Here is a 17636-nt window from a genome sequence, read left to right on the forward strand (position 1 = left end):
GGCCCCTCCCGAGGGCATGCAGAAGCATTAGTTCGGGGCCTTCCCCTGGGTCTGGGCCATGGTCATTCTGGGTGGAGAGCCAAATTGTGACATTAATGTTGAGCAGACCACAGAAAGCCTTCCACACCCGGGATATGAACGGAGGCCCTCGGTCAGATAAGATGACTTCAGGCAGGCCGAAAAACCAGAACACATGACTGAAGAGGCACCAGCAGTTTCCCACGCAGAGGGCAGTTTCTTGAGTGGAATGAGAGAACAAGCCTTAGAAAAACAGCAGATTACAACTAGGATGGTGGTATTACATTGTGAAGGAGGCAAATCGGTCAGAAAGTCAATTGTGGGACCAGGGCAGTATGGAACAGACAGAGGTTGCAGGAGACCAGTTGGCAGTAGGTTCAGTGATTTGGACTGGGCGCAGACAGTACAGTTCTTGACGTAAAGGCTGACTTCTCTTGACAACGAAAGCCACCAAAACCGACTCCAAACCAATTGGATTGTTCTGTTCTCCCCTGGATGTAATGCACCCACTGAATTATTCTCTCCCTTAACAATGAGGGGACAAATGTCTTATCCACTGGGCACTGGGTAGGAGCTGGTTCTTCTGCTTGAACCTACTGATTTTCCCCCCATGATATTCCACTGAACAGCAACGACCACAAGTGAAGGAGACCGTATGGACCATGGGGCATTTTCCTGCTGCACTGGAGCGTTTAGTTTGGAGAGGGCATTGGCCTTGGTGTTCTTGGATCCAGGGCGGTCACAGTGAATTGCAAACGAAAAAAGAAGAGGGCCCATTGGGCTTGCCAGGTGTTGAGTCTCTTGGCTCTTTGAATATATTCCAAGTTTTGATGATCTGCGAGTACAAGAAAAAGGTGTTGTGCCCCTCCAGCCAATGCCTCCACTCCTCAAATGCAGCCTTCATGGCCAATAATTCTCTCTGCCAAGTTGAGTTTCCTGGAAAAGAAAGCGCAGGGGAACAATTTGGGTGATGAACCATGGCATTGAGAAAAAACAGATCCTATCTCAGAGTCAGATGCATCCACCTCTACCACAAATGGTAATGAGGGGTCCGGGTGTTTTGAGGGTAGGGGCCCTGGTGAAATGTGATTTGAGCTCCCAGAAGGCCTGAACCACTGCAGGTGTCCACGGGAGGATCTTGGGGGAACTCTGGAGCAAGGATGTGAGGGGTGCTGCGACCAAGCAGAAGTTTCTAATGAACCGCCTGTAAAAATGAGCGAATCCAAGAAAATGTTGCAATTCCTTAAAGGGGTCATATGATGCGATTTCAAGTTTTCCTTTCTCTTTGGAGTGATATAAGCTGTTCGTGAATAGATAAGATCCCTAAAGTTGCAACGACTAAAGCCTCACACCCAAGAGATATTCTTTATAAAAGTTAAGACTCATCCACACCCTCCTAAAACGCCTCGTTTAAACTACTCGTTTAAATACGCAACGCAACGCGTAAAAAGACAGTATAAGTCATTATAATCAGTAATTATGTCCCCACTGGATGCAACAAATGCCTCGTTTATAATGGGTTTTATTGGTTTTGTCTCAATGCGCCGGGACTCAGCATCCCAGTATGGTAGGGGCGTAACATTTTCGTCACACGCTTGAGGTATTTGGCCAATCACAACGCACTTGATAGCTGGCCAATCAGAGCACCCTGCGCTTTTCAGACCGATGAGCTTTGTAAAAATCGACGCGTTTCAGAAAGGCGGGGCATAGAGGAGCAACAATAATGTACAGTATGTGGAAAATAATGTGTTTTTTAAACCTTAAACCACATAAACCCATTTCATTACACCAAATACACAAAATAATGTTCTTTTTAGCAACGTCATATGACCCCTTTAATTGAGTAAGGGACTGGCCAGTTCACAGCAGCTTCAATCTTTGCCTTGACCCACCTGCACTCAGCATGTACCTCAGTAAAGAAATAGCTCAAACATGAAACTCACATTTCTCTGCTTTTACAAACAGGTGACTATCCGCCAATCTTTGAAGCACCTGCCGAACATGACAAACATGAGAAGCCAATGTGGGAGAATAGATTAATGTTGATGTAAACAATGACACACTTATTGATCATGTCTGTAAATATCTCATTCATGAAGGACTGGAAGATGGATGGAACATTGGACAGCCCGAAAGGCATTACCTGATATTCATAGTGCCCCATATTGATTATGAAAGCAGTCTTCCATTCATCCATTCATCATGCGGATGAGATTGTAATCACTGCGGAGATCAAGTTTAGAAAAGAAATGAGCCTCACGTACCTGTTCGATAGCTGCTGCGACCAAGGGCAAGGGGTATGAGAACTAGCGTTTAGCCCTTAGTAGTCAAAACACAGTCTAAGAGTGCCATCTTACTTTTCCACAATGAAAAAACCTGCAGCAGCTGGGAAAGTGGATAGATGGATGAACCCTAACCATAATGCCTCCTCCACATAGTCCTCCATGGCCTTGGTCTCAGGCAAAGACAGGGGATAAACCTTGCTCTTGGGAGACTGAGTACCTGGCAGCAGGTTGCTGGTGCAATCCTGGGGTCAGTGGGGAGGGAGATCAGTTGCCTTGCTCTTGTTGATCACCATATAACAAACCTTGTATTCAGTCAGCACACCTGGTGGTAGCTGGTTAGATGATGTGTATAAAGTGGTGGAGAGGCATGGCATGGGCTTAACAGGACTCATACAGGTATCGAGGCAGGTCACACTCCACTTTTGAATCTCACTCTCCCTCCAGGATATAACAGGATCATGATGGGCCAGCCAAGAAAAGCCCAGGATTAACAGATTAGTGGGTCTATTGGTTAAATAAAACAGGGCAAGTTCGTGATGCAAGGCTCTAACTTGTAAGTGGGTGGGATGGGTCATTCACTGTAGTATCAATGGTTAGTTAGGAAATGTCCTCTCTCCCTGTTTTCTGAGAAAACGCTCAGAAATGCAGTAGTGGTATTGGCAAGACTTCGCAAGGAATGAATGAACCAAACAGTCAATTTATAGTGTGTAATGGCTGAGGATGCGCTTCAGGTGTGACGGAAATCAGAATTCAGGTGAGGGCTCCCTCATGTGGCGTGTGGATAGAGTAGCAGTTTCAGGCATGTATATGACAGGGGCTGATTTGAAATCGGGATGTTTTTGGAGAGTTTTAAAAAGGAAAGTCTTGAGAAAGAAATTGAATGAATGAATAATATTAAAATAAAGGCATAAATGACTTGCTGAAATACATTTATAATTTAATTAAACTATTATTTACTTTATTCATTTTATTTTTTGTATAATTTTTTGTTTATTTTTATATCTATTCATTTATGTGTTCATTTATTTTTATATCTATGTATTGTGTACTTCTGCAGAGAGGTGAATGCATACAGAAGGCAAGATCCACCATTAATGTGCACAGCACCGCATCTCTGTTGGAAGTGATCACAGACAGGTTCATGTGCACTGGAGGAACAGAGAAGAACAGACATGAAATGACTTGTAAAGGTTTGGTTGAAGAAACTAAATATATATATATTTATATCCACACACTTAGACTACACATAGTGAGTGTAAATCTTTGCAGGGGATTCTGGAGGAGCTCTCTTCCTACGTAAGAGGATGCGATATTTCCAAGTGAGTGCTTTGGAGTTTATTTTCTAATTTCTTTTGCCTTAATAAAGACAAACAAACAATAAATAAATATTCATTCTAAACATCTTTAAAATGTTTGCTGCAGAGGCAAAATTATGGAAAACAATATGACATGTTCTTTAAAGAATCTTTATCATTGGCAGGAAGTAAGACATTTCTAGGGTGAATTTCTTTAATTATCACCAGGATATCTCAACAAATGCAAGAAGGGAAGTGGCATTAGGGAGCAGAAAAGAGTTAACTGGTTAATGTACACGTGTGGAATGGGATAATAATGCAAATTGAACTGGAAGATACCTTATCGTGACTGTGCATCACAACAGGCAGCATCAATTTGAACATTTCATTGTCTGTAAGAAGACCAGGTTTTGTCACTATTCATTCACTCATCAGCCTACTTGGAGAATTCTCACACAAACTGCCACTTAAGTGAGTGGTTACACTTCACCATTGCCTTTAGTTTCTCATTGACTTGAAAAACACCAGATGCAGAAAACTCCAGAGAGCACATTGAAGTGTTGTAAAGTGGTACATTAAATCTAAGCAGAGCAACACGCTTCTCAAGTGATTTGATTTCTGTTCCTCTCCCACAGGTGGCAGTCGTGAGCTGGGGCACTAAGCAGATCTGTGGCTCACAGACAGATGTCAGAGTCGACTGGCCTCTTGATGCACGAGATTTCCACATCAGCGTGTTCTCTCTGATGCCCTGGCTCAAGCAGCACCTTCACAAGGAGCTGGCATTTCTTCCTTAGCAGAACAACAGAGAATAACAAGCGCATAAAAAACTAGGCAGATTTAACAGATTACTGAATGTTTTCAGACTTGCATGCTTCAGTGCAAGAGAATAAATAATAATGTGACTAAAAACAGATTATGATTTTTTTGTAATCCCTACTGAAAGATCCTTGGCTTTAGGTAATTGGCTTGTAGGAGACACTACAAATGTAATGTTCTTACAATGACTGTTGTAAGGATATTAAGTGCCTCAGATAAATGGACACAAGTTCCCCTTCTCTTTGTAGAAGATATTACTTGCCTTACCTTTATAAGTCACTTTTTTTGTTACCAAATACCATTTTGTGTACCTGCACAATAGCACACATAATTTGTTGTTCGAGCGTGTTTTATATAGTTGACACATCTATAGTCTTGAAAAGAGGTACAAGTATCCACATATGTGTAGAGGTTAAACACCTACATATATGGTAAGCTGAAATAAGAGGCCTTGATTTGTTCATTTGTTTATCCAATCACTTTTGAAAATCATTGTTCTATGATAAATTAATACACACAACAAGAAGAGTCTATAAACTGTGTATCTGACCAGTAAACCTGTAAGAAGAGATGTGAAGCACACCGCTGTGTATGTCCCATTCTTCCCATTGGGTTCCTACAGCTCTTATTATCACCATACTACTTACAGTATTTCTTTAGTGTATCCACCTTATTTTTCCCGTAAGAGTAGGTATGGCCATTTGTAAATTGAATGTGTCTGGCTTCCGGTGTCATCCGCTTCCAAATATTTTAAGCTGTATAAAACAACTTGTTTTGCTGCATGATTTTGCAAACTGGTGTTTCTTACCATATCATTTAAATATATTATCTTAATTATGAACACACTGGATTGTAGTGCAACAGTTGACCATTTACCGCACTTTGTCATTTTTTTCATTAGCGGCTAATGAAGCGTAAGTCTCACACATTCACAGAAAACAACTTACTTCCACGTTGAAAAATAATGTGGATAGCATGCATACTGTGCCCAAGTATACATGTTTCCTATATGTATAGAACACCTGAATGATATACTACATTTGCAATATGAGCACACTGTAGTGAGTACTTCATGATGTTGAAATCACTATTTTGTGTCGTTTGTTTCACTGACAAATATTGCTATATATTAATATATATATATATATATATATATAAAAAATAAACATTCAGTATACTTACCGTCAACCTGTGAAGCATTTGAACACTTAATACAAGCACTTTTATTTTTATTAGACTCGTATAATAAACGTATAATGTTAAATCCCAAAAATACATTCAAATGCATGTGCTTTGTAAAAACCAACACTCTTCATTTCACTGGAGGCTTCTCACAGCAGCAGACCAGCTAACCAGTACAACTCATTCTGTTGCAGAAGTCACTAACCCAAAAGCCTAAACATACCAATGGGAGAATCTCAGAGAAATGGCTGTGTCATATTGCACCACAAACATCTTTTGGAAACTGAAAATGAAGTTTTGTATGGACCACTATGATTTACAAGCAGTCTGTCTGCTGAAGGTGCTACTGAACCACGCTGTGGTCCAACAGCTGCTTTGGTGGCACAATAATTTTGAGCGTGTGATCCAGGGCCACTGCTGTAAGACCCCAGACTCGACGCTTAGGGCTGTGAAACACCGGGAGTGTGTACCCGTAACGGTCTCCAGTGCGGAAGTGCGTGTAGCCTCTGTTTTGGGGTTGACATAGATGCTCAAACGTCAGGGTAAAAATCTCTTCCACCTGTCAGAGGAAGAAATGCAGTGTTACTCGAGTCTTATCTGAGGACAAACACACTGCCACGATTTCGAAGACCTGAATAGATTGTGATGGGATGTAAACTGTGCTATACCTCACTTGGATTAGGTCGAAAAGAGAGCTCCTCCAATGGTCCGAGATTGGCTATTACAGGTGCAATCATCATTCCAGACTGCAAATTAGGAAAATATATACATTCAACTGGAGAATTACACTGATTTTCACTCCAGAAATACATTCAGGCGCATTGAATAGAGTCAAATGAGCATTCATACCCATGAAAAACCATGCATCTTACCATTTCCATCTGGTTACATCAGTACCAGCTTTACAGTCACAGTGAAACAGATTACAAGACAACGATTATCGACAAAGAAAAGACTTCAAAGAACGAGTCATAATATAGACAGACGTCCCAGTGCCTTCAGAAATGCCTCTGTTTTATCACTGATATCCTGAATTTACACTCAGACGATTGAGTTCTGCCTCACGACGTGTAAGTAAGCACATTAAAGGGTTGTAGATCAGTGATAAACAGTATCTGTTGATCTTAGGCACTCTTGCAAACAGCTTGTGTTTTCAGAATCGTTGGAGATGGTTAAACTGATATTATGAGCTCAGAAATGTTAGTTATTGGGGTTAATTTTGCCTATTTGTATAGTGTGTTGGTGAAATGTAAAAATGTAGGCCTACATGTAAATATGAGATGGCTTTAGGACAAAAACACATTTAAAAAAAAAAATTATAATCAATAATTAATTAACTTATTTAGAAGGCCAAGGACATTGGTATTGCTATAGAAAGTTAACCTGTCACTAATCATAATACTATTATTATTAAGGGAAGGGATATTGATTTAGGATGTTTGCAGACTATTGTTGACATCTCTTGTCAGGAATAACTGTCTGCTTTTTTTTTCTCTCCAGAAAGCATGTTATGTAACAAACCTAGGCAAGCTTACAGAAAAAAAGGTTCATTTCAATTGTATGACATATCACTAGAAGTGATTGTTAGTGTAAAGAACGTGTTTAACTGTTTGTCTTACACACACACCTATCGTTTTGTTTGAACATTGTTTCAATTACTGTCATGTTGTGTGGTTTTTGAAGCGTCACCTATAAAGGTCCATTATACTAGCATTAGACTCACAGAGATGGAAATAATTCATAAAAAATCTTCATTTGTGTTTATCTGAAGAAAGAGAGTCATCTGGGACAGCATGAGGGTGAGTAAATGATGAGAGGATTTTCATGTATTGGTCTTTCTGCATCATTTTTGTCTTATCATCTGACCAACTACTGATGCAAAACATGAACATGTCAACAAAATGACTAAACACAAATCTTTGTAGCATGCTGTGAAGTTATTATAGGTCTAGAGACCAGCATCCCTCTTATAAACACCACAAACATCAGTACCCTTACCAAAATGTAGTATATTTCAAGTTTATTTTAGTAAGTATACTTAAGTAAAGTTGAAGTATATTTTTAAGTATACTTTATGTAGTAAGTATACAAATATCAGTGTACTAGTAGTATACTTGTCAGTTTTGTGTTGGATGTGGAAAGGAGGTTCATGACGTCATATCATATCTGCCATGCCAATAGAATATTATGTTGTTGTTTTTTTTTTAAAAACAGCCTTTTCAATACTTACATGCATCAAAAACTTACAAATGTCACAAGAGGAATGCTATCAACATAATAACAATGTTTAAACAACATTATCAGAAACTGATAACAACTTAACACATAAAACCTTTTTACAGGGGCACGTTCAAGCTCAAACCTGTGCGCAACGTTTTTAGTTTATTAGAATGTTTTGACATAAATCATTTGATAAAAGTCAAACTCTCTGTATTTACATAACCATGGTAAAATCACTATAATGCATGGCCTTGTTGATTTTAGCAAAATGATACATTGGGTAACACTTTACTTAAAGCTTTTATATATAATGCGTTTTAAAAGTAGTTGCAATGCTTTGTAATGCGCATTGTATGATCTCATGAAAAATTGTAACCACAGGTATAATACATTATAATCTATTTGCTGTTACACCTTTAGAAAGTATAATTTATTAAAACACATGATAAACAAACCTAATGCATTGTACATAAAGGCTTTAAATGTTACCATAAATGGCAATAAACAAATACATTAATATAACTAATAATTAGCATAAGTAATTATTCTGCTAGATACTTCATTATATTAACTGTAGGCTGTTTGTGGTTGTCAAGCAGCATAACAGATGCTTATTTATTATGTCATGTGCACATTTGCATTTTACCAATTGCAGAATTTAGTGGCTCAGTTATCTTATTTTATGCTTACTATAATGTACATTATCTATGCAACTAAAGTCAGCCTAACTTGTAGATCTGTGCTGCTCGAGCCGTAAACTGATGCACTGATTCAGTCCGATTTTGGTGAACTGGTCAATCCAGTTCACTAAAAAGAATCGTTTCAAAAGAGTGATTCGTTCACAAACCTGTTTGTCTGAGGCTGCAGAGAGTTCTGGAGAATAAAGGGTTCCCGCTGGTTTAATTCTTGGGTTAACACCTTAATTCTTAAGTCTTTTGCAGTTAATATCTTTTCATTTTTTGTGACCCTGCTGCCCCATTGAGCATTTCTTTTTCAGTGGTCACGTCTTTATTTAGCTATTTCTATAGTATTGCACTCTTTTCAGGGGCATTTAATAATTTTTAACTTTTCAGTGTGTTAATCTCTCTTTTTTTTGGCTTATTTTACCTGTAAAAGAAATACAGCATGTTTCACTTGCAGCCCTAGTTATAAATTATATATCTCTTATAAATAATTATATGCAAAATTAATAGCAGTTCGTAAGATTGATGTGGTCTGTATATGGTAAAATGTGCTTGGAGAAAAATATGATCACTTGCCTAATAATTATGCATGCACTGTAGATAGAGAATCCTGTTAAGCAGATAATACACAAATCTTGTCTTGACTAAAATAAGTCATGGAGAAAGTATTTAAACATCATTGAAGTCAGGTGTTTCTGTTAAGTCAGGTAAAATAGTTTAACAAGTGCTGCCCTACTGAAAAAACAAAAAAACATACAGATATACAGGCCTCTCTTGCAACGATTTTTCATTCTGTAAAAAAAATTATTTATTAAGCGGAAGCTTTATCCAAAGACAGTTCACTTATAGCTACTGGAAAGTTACTGTTTCATTGCTGCACAAAATGTCCTCCCGTCTGGTTCAAAGATAAGTCTCAGTGATCATGTAGAGCTCTGTGTGTGCATTATTTCTTTGGTTTCATGACACGGATTCATTTGCTATTTTCAGATAACAATTGGCGTGGCATATAAGGACATGAAGCGCTCTGCATCTGACGACACAACACGCAGTCCTGGAGCCTGTACTGGTCCGGCAAGGCCTTCTCTATGTGGCATGATGGGAATGAAACCGCACTGGTCGCTCCCAAAGCCAAACGCATCGGGGTTTATCTGGACCAGCAGACCGGCGTGCTGGCACTTTACAGACTCTCGCACAATCAGGTCCAAGAAATATGCTGCGTTCACACGCATTTCGACGGATGCCTCGTCCCCAGTTTTCGCTTCTGGACTGGAGTCGGCTCCTCCATCACTATCTGTGAGCTCAGCTAAAGAGGAAAGCATGACTGTGAGAAATACATCTCGAGAGACTGGGAGAAAGTACTGAAAAAAGATGAAGAACGCATACGCCTTTAAAGCAATCTATATCTGTTTACAACTTTACAATGAAAATAAAATACTAATGCATCATACGAGTGTCTTGTGTTTCTCTCTCCTTCAGTGATTCTGCTTGTTAACAGCAGCTGTTCATCACTAATGCTCAATCAGCACTTAATACATCGCTTAATTATCTCATTAACTTTAACTCTGCTTCAGTGTTACTTTAACACTGTGTAGATTAGGACCAAATGCTCTCTTTAAGCATTTAACTCTGGGGGTTTTACTGTGCGCCTGCTTTTGCATGAGTGTTTTGAAATGGTATTTTCTGAAGTGCTTGTAGATCTATTACTGGATGCAAACCCCCATCTTTCTTTGGACCTTGAGGATAATGAGAGTAAAAAGCTCTCTGAGTTCTGCTGAAGTGATTCCATAGATGGACTTTTTTTATACTAATGTGTGTTTCATTTGTACTTGTCTCTGCACTTTTGTGTTTGAGCCTGTAAGAGCTGAAAGGCTTCGTGACAACACATTTGGGAACTTGTGCTTTCATTTCTCAGACCACCAGCTTTTGTTGACTGCATTTTTAGCACTGGATCTTGTGATATTGAAGAAGGAAAAAAAAAAAAAAGATGCACATTTTTGTTATTTAAAATGACAATTTCCAAGCCCTTTTAACCCAGTAGCATGACCACCCCACAACTAACTTAAACGAATAAATAATCAACACTTTCCGGGTATTAGATTAGTGAAACAAACTCCGTTCAGGCTGAGTTCGTCACGTGATATATGCTACATTTCTCAGCCCAGTCACAGTGGATTGGACAGTACTCGTACGTATTTAATAATCTAATAGAGATTTAGGGTGCAGATTTGAGTTTCAGATATAAAACTAAGATTAAACGATTCGGATCAATAGAAGATTCGAACGGATCACACCGGATGTGACGAAGCAGATGACGAACGCGGAAGTTTCGCGGAGCAGATTGAGTTCCCTGCTCGCGTGATGTCGCGGACTGAGTTTATAGCGAATAATGACTCTAAACAGCTCGGAAATAAAACGGACAAACGATAGCGAAGCACATCAACGTTACCAGAAGGTAGGATGAGCTTCTCGACGTTTTATTCTTTATGTCTGACCTGCCAGTTTGAGGTTTCACTTCCCTCAGTGCTGAGCTAGCTAACGTTACTAATACTAATAATTTATTATGTTTCCTTATTGTGTATTTAGTATATGAATCAGTTAACACTTGGTTTAGACAACTGACTAATAGATTATAATGTATTTTAATAAACAGAGCGGCATGTTTCGACGTCTTTCGGTTTCTCTCTCTCAGTTTAATGTCATCATGACAAAATGACAAATATTTGTTCAGTTGTGTTGCCAAAGCCTTTACACTACATACACCTGAAACATGAATTAAACAGCAGAGTGTTCTGTAAAAAATGACAGACCATTGTAACCCATGAGGTTGTGTTCAGATGGAATGTAATGACTATTTATTTGCTGGATCTGAATGATGAATAGGGACTGACTGTGCTAATAATCCAGAGTACTGTGGTGTTGTTGCAGTATGCACACTGGGTGACCCTTTCGGTGAACTGTTGGGTTGAGAGCGAACCCCAGACCCGAGTTCAGCTCCAGCCCGGGTTAAACACACCAGAAGCAGCTAATCGAGGACTGCAGGATTACTACAAGCCTCCAGGCAGGTGTTTTGGGTCTACAGTGGCCCTCTAGGAGCTGGACGAGTTCTCATCCAGACACTGTTTCGATGTTTTTCTTCACTTAGACACACACACACGCATGCTTTTTTTGTGTGTGTTTTGTGGAGCTCAGTTTTTGTGGGCTCTCAGTAGGGATGGGCTTATCGTTACGGAAGAATCGATATATTGATACTGATTGAAAGTATCGATACTCGAATAAAAAATATCAATACTAAAGTTTTGTTTTTTTTTACCAGTGATTTTGTTCATTTAACAAGAAATTTAATGCGTACGAAATGCACTGAATTGAAGGGATGTTAGAAGATTCAGCTGCTTTTTCTAATTCAATGTGACTAATAAACACACGACTACGGCAATATACGGTTTATCTGAGTTCTTATTATTATAATTTTCATTAAAATAAAGTATATTTATAATGCAATGCCTTTATCACTGCTTAAATACTATGAAATATGTTGCGTGCCTTATTCTGTGTAAGAAGCCACATCATCTCACAGAAGGATTTATTTCAAACACTCGACTGACTTTATGAAGTGAGTTTGGAGTAAAAATATGTTATTAAATGTGGTATTTTCACATGCTTTCAGATGGAGCAGCATTTGCTACACAGAGCCGTAGTTCACTGAGAAGCTATGCAAACAGCTGTCATTATCGCCAACGATTTCTTCGATTTCAGAATCGCGCGATAAAATTGTCTGCGATTTTTTTTTTTGCGTAGCTTGTCAGTGAACTACGGCTCTGTGTAGCAAATGCTGCTCCATCTGAAAGCACGTGATGATGATTTACTGCTGATTACAGAACCGGCTTTACTAACAAAATGCGCATGACAATCGCATTCGATTAATCGTGCAGCCCTAGGTATTATTACCTATTTTAGTCTTAATAATTATATAATTTAATACATTTCATAATTTAAAAGTTCAGTCTAGGGGTATCGATATCGGCGATACTGGCCTTTGAAAGTATCGGTGGAGTATCGAAAACAAAATAAGTGGTATCGGTCATCCCTAGCTCTCATTTGGATGTTTTTGGGTCGTTTGAAAACCCATTTTTTGGGATGTTTTTTGGGTCAAAAAATGGGTTTTCAAACATCAATCAATCAGTAGCCACTTTCTCACAGTAATACCAGTAAATTGCCGTAAAATTACCGGAACGAAAGTGTAAAGTGTAAAGCACCGTTCACACGTCATCATTTTCAAAATACCGGTAAATTCTGTGACATCATTAACCGGAAATGAGCTCTAAACGGCTGCGGCTCCCGGTGATGTGTTTGTAAACATGCGCTCAGTGTTTTTGTTGATGTTTTCATTTTTGTGTCAAACATTCACATTTAATCGGTATTTGTGAAAAGGTCCTGTTCACACTAGGGGTTGAACGACTTCTGATTTTTTGAAGTCGACTTTTATGTGATGAAAGTCGAGTCGAAGTCGACTAGTTGCTGATGACGTCATTAATGAACAAATAAGTCTGGAGCTGTGATAAATACCTTGTGCACAGCTATGGCATGTGACACAGCGCTGCCCACATGGCTGTTACTCCTATAACAGCTTTTTTATCAGTTATTTTGTCTTTGGGTCGTTATATTTCTCACAGATTTCTGCTCATTCTAAATCAGATATGTATGAGTTTCTTTCTCATGTTGAACACAAAAGAAGATATTCTGAGGAATGTTGGTCTCCAAACAGTTGCTGGTAGCCATTGACTTCCATACTATTTTTTTCCCTACAATGGAAGTCAATGGCTACCAGCAACTGTTTGGAGACCAACATTCTTCAGAATAGTTCACACATGATCTCTTAACGGTAATTTACCAGTAAATACTGCATGTGTGAAAGGGGCTAATCAATCTTTTGTGAAAATCTGACTCTCTGTATGAAAGATTTCAGATGTTTACATTTGATTAGTGATTCTGAAGTGTTTTAAAATCTTAAATCTTTCTATCAATTACCAGCTTGAAAGGGACAGTTCACCCCAAAAATGAAAATTCTGTCATCATTTACTCACACTGTTGTTCCAAACCTGTATTAGGCACCAGCAACTGTTTGGAGACCAACATTCTTCAGAATATCTTCTTTTGCATTCCACGGAAGAAAGAAACTCATGTTTGGAGCAGCTCGAGGGGAGTAAACAATGACAGAATTAAAATTTTTCGGTGAACTGTCCCTTTAAATGAAAACATCTCGGAACATTAATGTGATCTCTGACTTTTGAAGCTCATTATTATTTGCCATGATTCTTAGTGATGTGTGTGTGTGTGTGTTGTGTCTGTTGTGTGTGTCTGTGTGTGTGTGTGTGTGTGTGTCTGTGTCTCTGTGTGTGTGTGTGTGTTGTGTGTGTGTGTGTCTGTGTGTCTGTGTCTCTGTGTTGTGTCTGTGTGTCTGTGTGTCTATTGTGTGTCTGTGTGTCTGTGTGTGTGTGTGTGTGTGTGTGTGTGTGTGTGTTTCCCGAGCAGCTGATCTGATGTGGAGAGAGTGTTCTGCTGGTTTCTCCTGGCTGACATGGCATCCTCCCCCCAGATGTGTCTCAGCCTCTATCATCTGCTGCTCCTCACCATTTCACCGCTGCGCAGCCATTCCTTCTTCTTTCCCTCTCAACCGTCCTCTCCCTGTGGGCCGGGCCGGTCCTGGGCGGTGCGGCTCGACGCGGGCTCTGTGACAGCGGGGCGTTCGCTGGAGCGGCTGGCACACAGTGTGGCAGAGGAGGTGGGCCTGGAGAATCACGGGCAGATCGGGCAGCTGGAGGGACACTACCTGCTCTGCCAAGGAGCGGAGGACAGCGCAGACGTGGACTCGGCTCTGGATCGAAACCCTCATGTGCTGTGGCACTCACAGGAACACATCCTGAGACGCTCCAAGAGAAGCGTGACCTTCAATGACCCCAAATATCCCAGTCAGTGGCACCTGGTGAGTACTCTGTTGCGTAAGCCAGTAAATAGTGGACAGAATCATGCACTCTAGTCATAAAAACTGGAATTTTGGATGAATAAATCAAAAGTAGGGCTGTAAACTCAATCATATCGCGATCTGGACTAGTGTCTGTGATCATTGAAGCACAAAAAGACTATTTCGATATGAATTCTGCATGTTGTGCTTGTCTCAGTTTGCTCTAGACTGAAGCACCAGCATATCACCATTTATTCTGGGAAATCTATCCTCCTGTCAAAATAAAGGTCTGGTTTAATTGGAAGAAATGGGGACGTATATTACTGTTGTACAGTAGAATGTACTTCTCAAAGAAATAATGATATTAATAGTTGTATGCATGTTTTAATTTTAACAGTAAACTTACGTTATGGTCTTTGTTGCCAAAATGAGTGAATGAATAAATAAATAAATGTTTATTTTTTATTAGTTTGATTTACATTTTAATAGATTAAGAAATTTTAAAAAAATGTTAATGTTGTATTCCTTCATTTGGTTACCACTGTTTTTGATAATACATTTGTATTAAATCATAAATCCAGAAATAAGCACACAGATAGTAAAATAAATAAATAAAAAATAATAAAATAAAACATTTCATAGGGCCCTATTACTGTAAAAATAAATAAATAAATAACATAATAAATTAAGTTGTTATAGTTTCATGAATTCAGTTGATTAGACCTGCTTTTTGATTATTAAAATTAAACCATTAAAATGAAGTCCATAAAAATGAAAACAGGAAACAGAATTTGGGACACATTTCATAGGGCCCTACAAATACAATATTTTGTTAAACTTTTAATAAATTGTTATGCAATTTCAATTAATTAGACATGCAATCAATTAGACATGCTTGATTACTAAAATTTCATTTAACCATTAAAATAGAGTCCAGTAAAATGGGAGTAAAATTAAATTTGGGAAAAAATAAAACCGATTTCATTGGGCACTAAGTAAAAATGTAAGTAAGTGGTAGCTGTCAGATATCAGCCATCTCACATCTCCACATGTGCTTTTACAGCACAACGATGTGAAACAAGGGATGGACATCAACGTGAGCGGTGTCTGGGAGAGAAACATCACCGGCGTCGGGATCACAGTGGTTGTGGTGGATGACGGGCTTCAGCACACACTGGCAGATATTCAGCCCAACTATGTGAGTCAATCACCATCTGACTTCTAGGAATCTTCCAGGTCCAGCACGTGTTCAATAAGCAGCATCTGTGGCAGTTACCAGAGAAAATAATGTAGACTTGTTCCTCAGTGTTTGAAATGCAGCGAAAATCGGTTCAATAAGGTGCTTAGAATGCAGATACACAGGGGCAATAAACATTCAAATACACACTGTTTAAAGCAGAGTCTGTCACCACGGTGCTAAAAGTTAAGTGTTAACAGAAAGTCACTGTAAATAAATTTTTTACTTAAAGAAGCAAAGGGTTTTCTGGAGTCATCGGCAAAGTGCCTCAAATGTTGTCGATGCATGCATTGAAGCTTTAACTGGTGGTTTGTGTTTATGTAGAGTCCTGAGGGTAGTTATGATCTGAACTCGAACGACCCTGACCCCATGCCTCATCCTGACAGCCACAGCGATAACCATCACGGCACGCGCTGCGCTGGAGAGATCGCCGCCGTCTCAAACAACCGCTTCTGCACTGTCGGAGTCGCATACGGAGCCAAAGTGGCAGGTTGGTGATTTCAGTACGTGTTACTGATAAAAATCAAACCTAGGGCTGATCACAATTATTGTCACTTTAGATTTCATCAGACACACACACACACACACAGACAGACAGACAGACAGACAGACACGCAGACAGACACAGACACACACACACACACACACACACACACAGACTCACACACACACACACAGACACACACACCCACACACACACACACACTCACCACACACACACACACATATACACAGACACACACACACAGACACACACACTCACACACAGACAGACAGACACACGCAGACAGACACACACAAACTCACACACACACACACACACACAGACACACACACACAGACTCACACACACACACACACAGCTCACATGCTTAATTTCACATCATCTATTTTCCTGATGTTTTATATTTCTCGTATAAATATAAACACACTCTTTACATTATGAAAACTGGGGCAACAAATAGCTTCTCAAAATCCTTATATTTAACCCCCGCAATTCCAAATGAAAAATGTTTTTAGGATAAATAACCAGCAGGTTAATGAATTGAGAGAAACATAAATCGTGAACACAATTAGAATATGATTTATTGTGCAGCCCTAATTAAACCCTTTCTAAATGATTTATCGTTGAGGTGAATTGCTTTCTTTAAGATGAATCACTTGTTGTTTTCCTCATTTGGATAAAAGTATCTGATAAAGTAAAATGTAAATATTGTCATAGATTTATACTTGATTTGTAGGGCAGAGGGATATAGCTGAAATAGTTGATATATTGATTAATAATTTATATACTGATGAATCTAAAATGCATAATACATTAACGCTGTCATATCAACAAAACATCCATTGTAGCCAAGTAAATTCAAAATGTTAAATGCAAGAAGGAAAAATATTTGGTAACTTTTATTTATGTTTCACATTATTTTATTTATATAACAGTGCTTTTTAATAAAAGGTTTACCTATGTGTATTTTTACGAAGGCATTTAAATGTGATTTTTTTTTTCTTGAGTGTCATGTGAATTAATTGTTGAGTTTGAGTTTTTAATCTAATTTAGAATCAGTTATTGAACTTGATTTCCAAAAACACCTTTTTGCTAGCAAACTTTAAATCGCTGTTGCAACGTCTGTCTTGACACTCTCACACCTGCATGACACAAAACATTGTGAAACTAGTGTAATGACACGCACTTTAGGAAACGTGATGACCAGATTAAAATCATTGCAGGATTCACAGTGTTGGTTCATTTTAATATTAAATTTACATCATTGGTAATATTGTCTACGTTACCCATTGATTGCTCGCGTGTGTGTGTGTGTCTGTGTCTGTGTCTGTGTGTGTCTGTGTGTGTCTGTGTGCCTATGTGTGTGTGTGTGTGTGTGTGTGTGTGTGTGTCTCTGTGTGTGTGTGTCTGTGTGTGTCTGTGGGTGTGTGTGTCTG

The 17636-nt window shown here is 39.0% G+C and overlaps 3 protein-coding genes across 5 annotated transcripts in view; 2 read left to right on the plus strand and 1 right to left on the minus strand.

Annotated features, from left to right (window-relative positions):
• LOC107720441 (complement C2) overlaps positions 1-4996 on the plus strand; it is a 21804-nt gene extending 16808 nt beyond the window's left edge. For both annotated transcript variants that reach the window (XM_016528137.1, XM_016528138.1), the window contains exons 17-19: positions 3361-3493; positions 3573-3622; positions 4234-4996. In XM_016528137.1, coding sequence (XP_016383623.1) covers positions 3361-3493; positions 3573-3622; positions 4234-4392 — 342 coding nt within the window. In that variant the 3' untranslated portion in view covers positions 4393-4996. The remainder of the gene's footprint in view (positions 1-3360; positions 3494-3572; positions 3623-4233) is intronic.
• An 834-nt stretch (positions 4997-5830) lies between these two features.
• nudt8 (nudix hydrolase 8) lies at positions 5831-6337 on the minus strand. The gene is made up of 2 exons (XM_016528144.1): positions 6265-6337; positions 5831-6155 (listed from the first exon to the last, which is right to left on the minus strand). The coding sequence occupies exons 1-2, from the start codon at positions 6334-6336 to the stop codon at positions 5940-5942; spliced, it is 288 nt and encodes a 95-aa protein (XP_016383630.1). The 5' UTR covers position 6337; the 3' UTR covers positions 5831-5939.
• Positions 6338-10728: 4391 nt separating this feature from the next.
• LOC107720442 (proprotein convertase subtilisin/kexin type 7-like) overlaps positions 10729-17636 on the plus strand; it is a 23406-nt gene continuing 16498 nt past the window's right edge. Inside the window, exons 1-5 of one of the 2 annotated variants that reach the window (XM_016528140.1) lie at positions 10729-10951; positions 11425-11557; positions 14029-14479; positions 15522-15656; positions 16020-16185. In XM_016528140.1, coding sequence (XP_016383626.1) covers positions 14075-14479; positions 15522-15656; positions 16020-16185 — 706 coding nt within the window. In that variant the 5' untranslated portion in view covers positions 10729-10951; positions 11425-11557; positions 14029-14074. The remainder of the gene's footprint in view (positions 10952-11424; positions 11558-14028; positions 14480-15521; positions 15657-16019; positions 16186-17636) is intronic. The other variant, XM_016528139.1, reaches the window with a different exon arrangement.

This window comes from Sinocyclocheilus rhinocerous, unplaced genomic scaffold (assembly GCF_001515625.1).
Source record: "Sinocyclocheilus rhinocerous isolate Xijiao unplaced genomic scaffold, SAMN03320098_v1.1 scaffold601, whole genome shotgun sequence".
Classification (NCBI taxonomy): Eukaryota; Metazoa; Chordata; class Actinopteri; order Cypriniformes; family Cyprinidae; genus Sinocyclocheilus; species Sinocyclocheilus rhinocerous.